The following is a 9,807-nucleotide window of genomic DNA, read 5'->3' as shown; positions in this document are numbered from 1 at the left end:
CGCTGACAGGCGGCAAAGAGAAAGGAAATGTTTTAAATGTGAAACATCCTGATAAAAGAGCAACTCAGACAGACTGGGACACAACACCCATGCCCCTCCCACTCTCCTTCTTCCTTCACACCTCTCGTTTACTGTTTAATCATTTATGACAAATCCATTCAGGTCCACGGTGCAGCCAACAGTCCCATTGGCCATGTGTGTCAGACAATGCAGGATTGTTATCTGATGTTTTCTCTCTACGAGATGGACGTTAAGAGGATTGTGCCTTATTATGAAACACAATGGGAATGTTGAATGCCCACACAGCCATAAACTAAGCAGATGAGTGCATGTGCCCGTTGCTTGGAAGTAATTACTTTACAGCTGTCCTTGCAAAACCTTATCACTTTCTTGTCTACAAACAACACTCAGTCCGACTGTGTCTATGATGAGGAAATTAAACAATGAAAAAGCAAATGTACTTGGTGCAATTTCAAAGTCCATTCTTGAATAATCTCACACTGATGGAGGATCACAATTTAAATAATTCTTTTAGGATCCTTTTTTCATTATGAAATGTTTGAATGGAAAGGCTGACCATTTGCCACATCACATCTGCCCAGGACAGTGCCCAAACCCAAACCCTACAGTCACGAGTCAGCAGCACTATAGGAGAGGAGGAGAACTTACCTGGCAGCAAAAGAGAGATAACTGTCAGACACACAGTGCAGCCAGGAGAGCAATCAAGTGTATGCAGACCAGTGCAACAAGGAACGCACAGACCAATACTTCAGTGAAACCAAACAACCACTAAACAAACACATGGGGGGGGGGGGGGGGGGTAATCATGACCTAGATAACTAAGAATCTTCACTGAATTCATTTTAGGCTTTATTATGTTTTACTCCTTCCTGTAAATTCTGCTGCACAAAGTTATTCTGAATTTTTAATCATCAAATTAATTACACCAATCAACATTAGAGGCAGTTTTAGCGCTTCAGCCATTAGTCAATTAATCAGTAAGTTGATCAATAGAAAATTTATCTGCAACTATTTTGATAATTGATTAATCTAAATATTTTTTCTAGCAGTAATAGTCAAATAAACTTTGATGTCAACTTCTCCAATCTAAGAATTGTCTCCTTAATTTAACATATTTTCTGAATTTCATAGAGTGAAAAAATGATCAACAGATTAATCAGTAATGAAATAATAGATAGTCGAGGCCCTTGTCCATTTAGCTTTTGATCATGCCATACCATCAACAGATGCTCAGAAATTTACACATATAAATGCTTACAATTACAATAAACCTGCTAACTAGCTTTGAAGCTAAAAATAAATAAATAAAAAGCTATGATGCTAAAGCTAGCAGAGTTAGCTTAGCTGAGCGCTGGCTGAAGCTACGTCCACACGACGACGTTTCTCTTCCGCGACGTTACGATGACGTAAACACGCCGGGTCGGCCCCTGATTGGGTCTTATCAGCCTCAGATACCAGCAAGTGAAAGCATGACCTTGTTATCTCTGCAAGCGGGCGTTTATTACATCCCTGCGTGTTTACGCTACAACTGCCTTTGCTTTCATCGTTCGTAGTATTTTCTGCAGGTAAATAACTGAGTACACCTGAGAGAAGACAATCGGCTTCCTGCTTACACCTGTTCGCACATGCGCAGTGGCCGCGAGTGGTCACACGTATGTATCATGCGCATTCAGGTGTGATGGTGTGGACGCAGATCGTTTTCACTGTAAAACGCTGTTATGAAACGAAAACGTAGTAGTGTCACTAATCAACATTATATCTCATTTATTTAATCCTTACAAAAAACAAAGTTTGAAAACTAACTTGTGGTTTTATTGGGGGTAATTTACTTAATAAATCCGACAATACACCTTGTTTGTTGTGCGAATTAAACAAACAAGATAACGAAAAAAAAAAGTGAATTAGTATTATTTAAAGGTGCTGTTTAAAGTACTATGCTAAACATTTGCTGCCAGGAGAGTCATATTTACTGTACAGATAGTCATCTGACCAGCAGCAAGAAAGTGAAAGTAAAAAAGTTTAACTATTCCTTCAAAAAATGTGTCACAGATATTTTCACTATAAAAAAAAAGGTTCAGTGATTTCCTATAAAAGCTGGGCACCATAGTTATTGGGAAATGAACAGAACAGTCTAAAGACGTGAATGTGAATATTCCCCCATAAATGTTTATACCTTCAAGAACAAAAGACAGCTGTGTTCGCAATAATAATTTATTGAGACTGTACAGCACATTATTTACTCAGTTTACATTTTGTGTCTTCACGTTGACACTTTCGTACATTTTCATCTACTGTAAGAGCATCCGGGTTGCTGTTCCTGCCAACTGCCCTGTCACATTAAACAGGCAGTTTATTCAATATAATACAGCTCTCTCGTTGTAATCACAGAAACACAAAGGACGATTTTCACTTTGAATCTGCAGCTACATAGTTTTTCACTGTTGTGGACGGGTGTCGTTGGGTTTAGCAGGGTGAAACCCCACCAGTGGAGCAGAAGCATTTCCGCACACTGAGTGTCAAAGTTTCCTAGTTTGTGCAGAAAGGATTCTGTTAGACTGATGGGGTGCAGGCAGGTGGTCAGACTGTGGCTCTCTCTAGCAGATGCCTGCTTTTTTTACTTGGTGAGGCTCTTCACCAGCTCCAGCTCCTCCACTGGTTTCCACTGCTGATTGATGGTGATGAGCTGCAGTGAAATGCCAAAATTAAAAATTAGGCTACACCTGACCTATTTGTAAGTGTATCACCAACCTTAAAAAGACAGGTAACACGAGTTGCTGCAGTGGTTAGAGCCAAATGTGTAACAAAATAAACATCATTACTCGGCTCACAATGGAAGGCTGGTACTATTTTGATAATATTTCTTCCTCAGTGACTCAGCAGATTGCAGCTGCACCCTGGAAGATTCGGCTTATAAACAACCATCCAAACTTTAAAAAAATGTTATGTAATATTAGAGATTACCTTTTGGGGTTTTGATGGGTCCACTCTTTCCCATGGTTCTGGGTTTTTGGTCTTATTCAAACTAAAAACAGACAGAAGTCAGATCAAAGTATGAAAATAAGAAGAAGAAAGAAAGGTTAAGTGCAATCAAAGCACTTATTATTATAAAATAAATACGATGGAATATAATTTAATCAAAATGAGAAAAAAAAGTACAATAAGACTCACATAACATCAGGTTTAGTAAATAGAAAGTAGAGCGCAGCAGAGGTGGCTCCTGTTGCAGCAAAAGCCATGAAGCCTATCAGAGGAATTAGCTGGAACACAAATTAGAAAGTGCATCGTAATATTGCAATGCACACAAGATCCTACATGGGCTATAAACCCAATATCCAGAATACAAAATCATTTAACATAGTGAAAATATAGACGGCTCACCTCCTTCCTCTTTCTCAACATTTGGAAAAATCCAGTCATTTTTATTTCTCAAATGCCTAAAGAGAAATGGATTATAATTCCACTTAACAATGAGGTTCAGAGTCCATTCAATGAAATAAAATCAACAAGTCACAGAGGCAGCTGTGTTTGGCAGGTCTCACCTGTTCGAGCAAAGAAGTCCTTGACGTCTCTTAGTGCAGCATCCTGTGAGCCGGGCTGATGTAGGCAGGATGGGGGGGCAGTACGAGGTGAAAGGCACGTAGACAGACAGAGCTTCCTGCACTGAGATGCAACAGTGGAGTCCAATACTTCAACAACAGATTCTCATCACTGTTGATCAATATACGAGTGTGCAGCGCCCTCTCGTGGCTGCATTTAGAAACTGAAAGTCAGTGGTTGATGGATGGTTTGACATGGAGACCTCAAGGTCATTTTAAGTGCTTGTCAGAGGCAAGAAACATCAAAAGAAAACACAGGACACCAACATTCAAGATTTACTCATTTTATTTCAAACCAACTTTTATAATACAGTTTATCAATGCAGAGGACATGGGCACATGTGGGTTGTCATCTGAGTGTTTGATATTTGTGGATCTGCTGGGCAGTGAGAGAGGGGCTCATCTTTCTGAGGGACTGGAGGAAGTAAGTGTGTTTGATGACAGAAGCCTCCATGTTCTCCTGTTGGAGCGCCAATAGAGCAGCCTGGAAAACAAAAATATCATTCCCACTTTATCTGTTTGCATTACATTTTGTACTTTTATAGCCAGGTGTAAGAAAATAAGGCCTTCGGGTGTTCTTCACATTACCTCTTTACACAGGTTCTCCAGATCAGCTCCAGAGTAAAGCTCGGTCTTTGTTGCCAGCTCCTCAAGACACACGTCAGCATCAACAGGCATCGACTTTGTACACACCTCCAGGATAGCAAGTCGAGCCTTGGCACACAAAATGATGCATATACAAGTTAAGCTAGCTTGTTCTGAGCTCTTCAAAAAAACACTGAAAGAAAAAAGACCTAATTTATCTCTAAAAATGTTGGACAGCTGCTTTTATGAAATAATATTTTAGATTTTTATCCACATGTGAGATATAATTTACCTGCTGGTCGGGTGGTGGGACATAGATGATGTGGTCCAGTCTGCCAGGTCTGAGGAGGGCACTGTCTAAGCAGTCAGGTCTGTTTGTAGCAGCTACAACCATCACGTCTTTGTTGCATACTTCCTGGTAGTCCAACTGTCAGAGAGCTTACATCAATACATGTTCACCAAACAGCTTCACATTGATCAGATGTTGTGTTTTAAGCAGTGAGACCCTTGAACACATCTGCATAAAATCTAACCTGTTCCTGTGTGGGATTCTCCTCCACTCCCTCTGCCTGGAGGATCTTCTCTGCCCCTCTCCTCTCCAGCGTCTTCAGGCCTACCCCATCCATCTCATTCAGGAGCACAGACAGGAGGCGGGTGTGTACGCCATTGGGTGTCTGACTGTTTGACCGTGAGCCAATCAGAGAGTCAATCTCATCAAGGAACAGGATACAGGGAGTACATGCCCGGGCTTGTCGAAACAGCTACATGAAGACAGACAGGTGTGAATGTTTATGGATGAAACAGACAGGACACAAACACAGTAGCCAATCACGGGTCTTATTACAGGCTGTGAAAAGAACGTACCTGTGCCAAAGCCTTCTCTGAGTCTCCGACATAGGGAGAGTAGAGGTCAGCACCACTGACAGACAGGAAGGCACAGTGGGAGGAGTTTGCTGCAGCCCTGACAAGCGTTGTCTTTGCACATCCTGGAGGTCCGTAGAGCAGCACACCACGGGGCCGACTAAGGCCCAGACGAACAAACGCCTCGGGGTATCTCATCGGCCACTCAATGCTCTTTGATGTTCAATCACAAGGTGGGACAGATGGAGGGGAATTAAAATCAATTAAATCCAATGACAGGCATTTGTCTTTGATTTTCAGGAAACATTTAAACATTTACAGCTCATTATCAGTAAAAAAAATTCAAATGACAACTCTTTGTTTGTTATATTGTATAATTCAACATATGCCACGGATTTACCTGTCTTAGTTTGAGTTTGATCTCTTCCAGGCCTCCGATCTGCTCCCAAGACACTGGAGAGAGCTCCGTCCTGCCCAGGCTGCTCCGCAGGCATGAGGGACGCACCACCTTCAGGGCCTCCTGGAAGTGTTTCATATGCACCACCTGCTCTCCTGAACCCTGCAGACAACATCGTCAAAGACACACGAGAAAAAGCACGCACGAATGTCTTCAACACTCTGGAGGGACTGAGTTTTTACACTTCATTTTCAGTTCAATTTACTTTATTCCATCAGGATAATCCCCTTGTTATCAACACTGCTTTCCAGGGGATTGTTAGTTTATATATTTAAAATAAATAAAGAAAATATGTCTTAAGCAATTCAAGATTTAATGATCGCAAGGGGATATTTTAACATGCGGGCAGACAAAATGCATTGAGAGGCTAGAATCCACAGTGTAGGTTTATCAGGTACACGTGTCCATACATACAATATAATGTGAATACAAATGTGGGGTTGCTAGATACGAACCATTATACTCTTCTGTGGCTGTAAAGCCAAACACTAATGTGAGATTTTCCTTTTCAGTAACAGTTGTACAGCTGTACTTTCCCCACATATGGGTTAGGGTTAGGGTTAGGGTTAAACATCCATAAAGCAGAATGCAATCCAATCTGGATAAATGCTCACAGAGGGCACTACATGTAGGTCTGAAGGGAAATGAAAGGTTTCACTTTAAATCATAAAATATTGTGTTGTGTGTTTTGATTCTATACAATATGCTGTTTGATTGCTGTATTTACCTTCGAGATTTCCCGTACAGCATGCATGGCAGCCTCCCTGCACAGGGCACTAAGATCTGCTCCTACATAGCCTGTAGTTCTCTGTGCAAGCTCTGCCATGTCCACACTGGGACACACAGGCATTCTTGCACACAGAACAGACAAGATGGCTTTTCTCTGCTGCAAGGTGGGAGCTCCAATGATAACCTAAGAGTGAGATGTAAAAATTTAGAGATTTACATTCATCATTATGTACTGATTTATGCATTTCACCCTTCGTACCTCTCTGTCGAATCTTCCAGGCCTGCGCAGTGCTGGGTCTAAGCTGTCCGGCCGGTTGGTGGCTCCGACGATGAGGAAGCGATCAGACCGATCCATCCCGTCCATCAGTGTGAGAAGCTGAGCAACCAGGCGGTTCTCCGGTGCCGACGAGCCCGTTCTCCTCGGACATAGAGTGTCCAGCTCATCTAAGAACAGCACACAGGGACCCTCTTCAGCTAAAGATCGAGCCCGCTCAAACACAGCCCGCAACTTCTCCTCACTCTCACCCGGCCGTGATCCCACCACCTGAAATAATCATTAACAATTACTATCAATAATAATAAACTGTAATTACTCACAAAACTTATTTTAATCACTCTAAATTTATTACACAAAATGTCATCACCATATTTTGTCATGTCATTTCCCTTTTGGTTTGAGAATTGTAATCGGAACAACATTATTTATTTATTTATTTTAGAATAATTAAAAATGTATTTCTGGTGGGCACAAAATTGTTATGGGACAGGGATGACAGGTGTTAAAGCATGTATAGTTATATAACAGTACTTCTGCTTGGATACGATACTGTAGTGATCTCCTGTCTCTCAATTAGGAATTGGGTAATATGAAACAACATTATTTGTCAACTACTGTACATATAAAGATGTTAGCAAAAAAGGGAAGGCTTTATGTCAATATTGGATTTACAGTAAAAAAAAAAATCAAGTTACTTCATCTTCTCAAATAAATTGACAATTTACTTCATCATCACAATAGAAACTGAATCTGCAGACTAATACTAATACATACTGTACTGTAACACAGAGTATATAAAAGGATGGTATTAGTAATACAGTATTAGTATTTACATTTTCTATATTTTTTTCACTGCATTCCCCACATCTTTATTATTATTGTAAATATCCCACATCTTTGTTGTAAATATTTAATTTTAATTTAATTTAAATTTTTAACTTTTTAATTTTACTCTAAGTTTATTAATATTTCTGTTTTGCACCAAACACCAGCACAAATTCCTTGTATGTGGAAATATACTTTGCAATAAAACTGATTGTGATTCTGTTTTTTTTTTTTTTTTTTTTTTTACCTCTGGTCCTCTGACCACCACCAGGTTGGCTCCGACCTCCCCAACCACTCTGTGGACCAGCAGGGTCTTGCCCACACCTGGAGGCCCCACCAGGAGCACACCTCTGGGACACGACACACCCAGAGAGCTCAAGGTGCCTGGATAGAGCAGAGGCAGCTGTAGCATCTCTCTCAGGGAGGCACTCACCTAAAATACAGTAAAAAAAAAACAAATGTAGGTGTCTCATAGTTGGAACACAATAAAAACCAATAATGACATTATAGTGAATACATGCTTACCTCCTCCAGACCCCCCAGTGACACCGTGGGCTGGTCCTGCAGCTGACTCCTGTAATGCCGGACTGTCTGGATGCCGACTATCTCCACACCAGTTTTTGAGGTGATAAATCCAGCGCTGGCAGAATCTGAAGTGATGCTTTCAATAACAACATATCTAACCTCTGTATCAAAATCCTCCAGGTTTATCACGTACTTCTCGTGGACATGTACACCTTTCAGCATGTCTTTCACAAGCTCATGAACAAGGCGAGGAGGCGTGTGTTTCTTAAAGTCAACGCTCTGGACTACCACAGTTACCTTCACACCTTTCAGTTTGGGGCAGGGTATAGGTGTGAGCTGGCAGGTGTCCAGGTGCAGGTGTGTGGGAGGGTGAGAGATCAGACTGGGAGAGGAACATTTCAGGTCTACCTGCAAAAAGCCCTCTGCCAGGTCAGGCCGGGGCCAGGCTGTGCACAGACAGCTTCCCCCGGGGACCGACACCAGGAGGGGGGAGCCCAGACTCAGACCCAACGCCGACATCAAGCCTGGACCCAGCCTGCATCTCTGAGAGCCCCGGTCTGATGGATCCACTGACAGCAGCCTCAGAGACGTCATTGACCACGAGCAGCTACCAACCACACTGACAGTGAAATACAAATACAAGTTCATTTTGGTTAATTTATATTAATATATTAATTAATACCAACTTTCTTTGGGGTCATGTCTGTCTTTGTTTAGCATCTTTCAAACTGTCCTAACTGCACATGTATGGTGTCCTTTCTGACAGCACAAACTTGTATATATAGAGTGCACACACATTTGGAGAGTTACACATTTTCTGTTTTTCAGACTCTGTGTTTCAGCACATTGCATTTAAAATAAAATAATGGAGACTACATTAAAGTGCCAAGTCTCAGATTTAATTTAAGAGGGTTTACATCTGCCTGCCTAAAGTAATTGGACACTTGGCTACTAAAAGCTTCTTGGGCAGCTCTTTGCTGTTTCAGCATTAGCTCACGCAGAAAAGAATTGATTGAGAGTTGCAAATTTATCTCGAGGTGGAGTTGACTGTAAGTGTGAGGTGTAAAGAGGCGACCATGCAAGTGAAGAAGATAATGATGAGGCTCAAAAAAAGGGGGAAAAAAAACTAAAACCCCACTTCGTCACTACATGTTAAAAAAAGCTATATCTCACCTATTCAAGATGGCACTTTAATGTATTTTAGTAAATTGAATGTGCTGAAGGACAGAGCCTAAAGAACAAGAAATGAGCAACAATCCAAATCTCAGCTGTAAGTCTGATTTCTCCTTTAGTCAACAGGGTAACAGAATATAAAGTTGCACAAGAAAGATTATACTGGCACCATTAAATTAAAAATCTCACTATGTTTACAAATCACTGAAAATATTCATAATTCATTATTTTAAATATGTATTTCAAATGGCAGACAGAGATAAATGATAATGTGTGAAGCATCAACACTTTCAGCTTCAGATTTTCTCGGCTTATAAATGAAAACAAAATCAGTGTATTCACTGCTCGATAGATGGATTTATTAACAGTGTAGTGTTAGGCTTAACAGTGCAAATAAATAAATAAATAAACACAGACAGGAATGAAGATATAGTGCCATTACTTCAGCTGCAGAGTCAGCTCGGCTACATGCTACTAGCTATTAGCTACGACTTCCTTCTTTGCAGCGGTGAAGTCTTTAATAAATAAACATCACAGTTACTCACCAGGTAAAAGGTGATACTAGTGACCGGTGGCTGAAATGTCATGAATGGCAGCGGTGCTGACAGCAAAAGAGCGGCTAATGTTTACAAACCCATGTGGCTTTACAACATATGGTCGAGCAAAACATTGTTTTTCTTCTTCTACTAGTTTAATTGGTGGTTTACAAACCGTCTGCAGGCGCATCACCGCCACCTCCCGGACTGGAGCGTAGAAAA

At 41.1% G+C, this 9,807-nt stretch overlaps 2 protein-coding genes across 2 annotated transcripts; both read right to left on the bottom strand.

The window, feature by feature from the left end:
• Nucleotides 1–2,218: 2,218 nt before the first annotated feature.
• On the bottom strand, nt 2,219–3,663 carry cunh15orf48 (chromosome unknown C15orf48 homolog). Its single transcript, XM_071489112.1, has 5 exons — nt 3,561–3,663; nt 3,400–3,455; nt 3,190–3,278; nt 2,983–3,043; nt 2,219–2,704 (listed from the first exon to the last, which is right to left on the bottom strand). Exons 2-5 carry the CDS (start codon nt 3,436–3,438, stop codon nt 2,636–2,638), a joined length of 258 nt encoding a protein of 85 aa, XP_071345213.1. The 5' UTR covers nt 3,439–3,455; nt 3,561–3,663; the 3' UTR covers nt 2,219–2,635.
• A 222-nt stretch (nt 3,664–3,885) lies between these two features.
• Nucleotides 3,886–9,737, bottom strand: afg2b (AFG2 AAA ATPase homolog B). The gene is made up of 11 exons (XM_071489785.1): nt 9,595–9,737; nt 7,877–8,495; nt 7,599–7,784; nt 6,509–6,793; nt 6,248–6,433; nt 5,464–5,622; nt 5,067–5,276; nt 4,736–4,963; nt 4,495–4,629; nt 4,206–4,331; nt 3,886–4,101 (listed from the first exon to the last, which is right to left on the bottom strand). The coding sequence occupies exons 2-11, from the start codon at nt 8,468–8,470 to the stop codon at nt 3,967–3,969; spliced, it is 2,244 nt and encodes a 747-aa protein (XP_071345886.1). The 5' UTR covers nt 8,471–8,495; nt 9,595–9,737; the 3' UTR covers nt 3,886–3,966.
• Nucleotides 9,738–9,807: the final 70 nt, after the last annotated feature.

The sequence above is a fragment of the Trachinotus anak genome, unplaced genomic scaffold, assembly GCF_046630095.1.
Source record: "Trachinotus anak isolate AG129_WGS33_773 ecotype Australia unplaced genomic scaffold, CSIRO_AGI_Tana_v1 ptg000011l, whole genome shotgun sequence".
In the NCBI taxonomy this organism is placed as follows: domain Eukaryota; kingdom Metazoa; phylum Chordata; class Actinopteri; order Carangiformes; family Carangidae; genus Trachinotus; species Trachinotus anak.
Note: the sequence above shows the minus strand (reverse complement) of the source record. Positions and strands in the feature narration are given on the sequence as shown.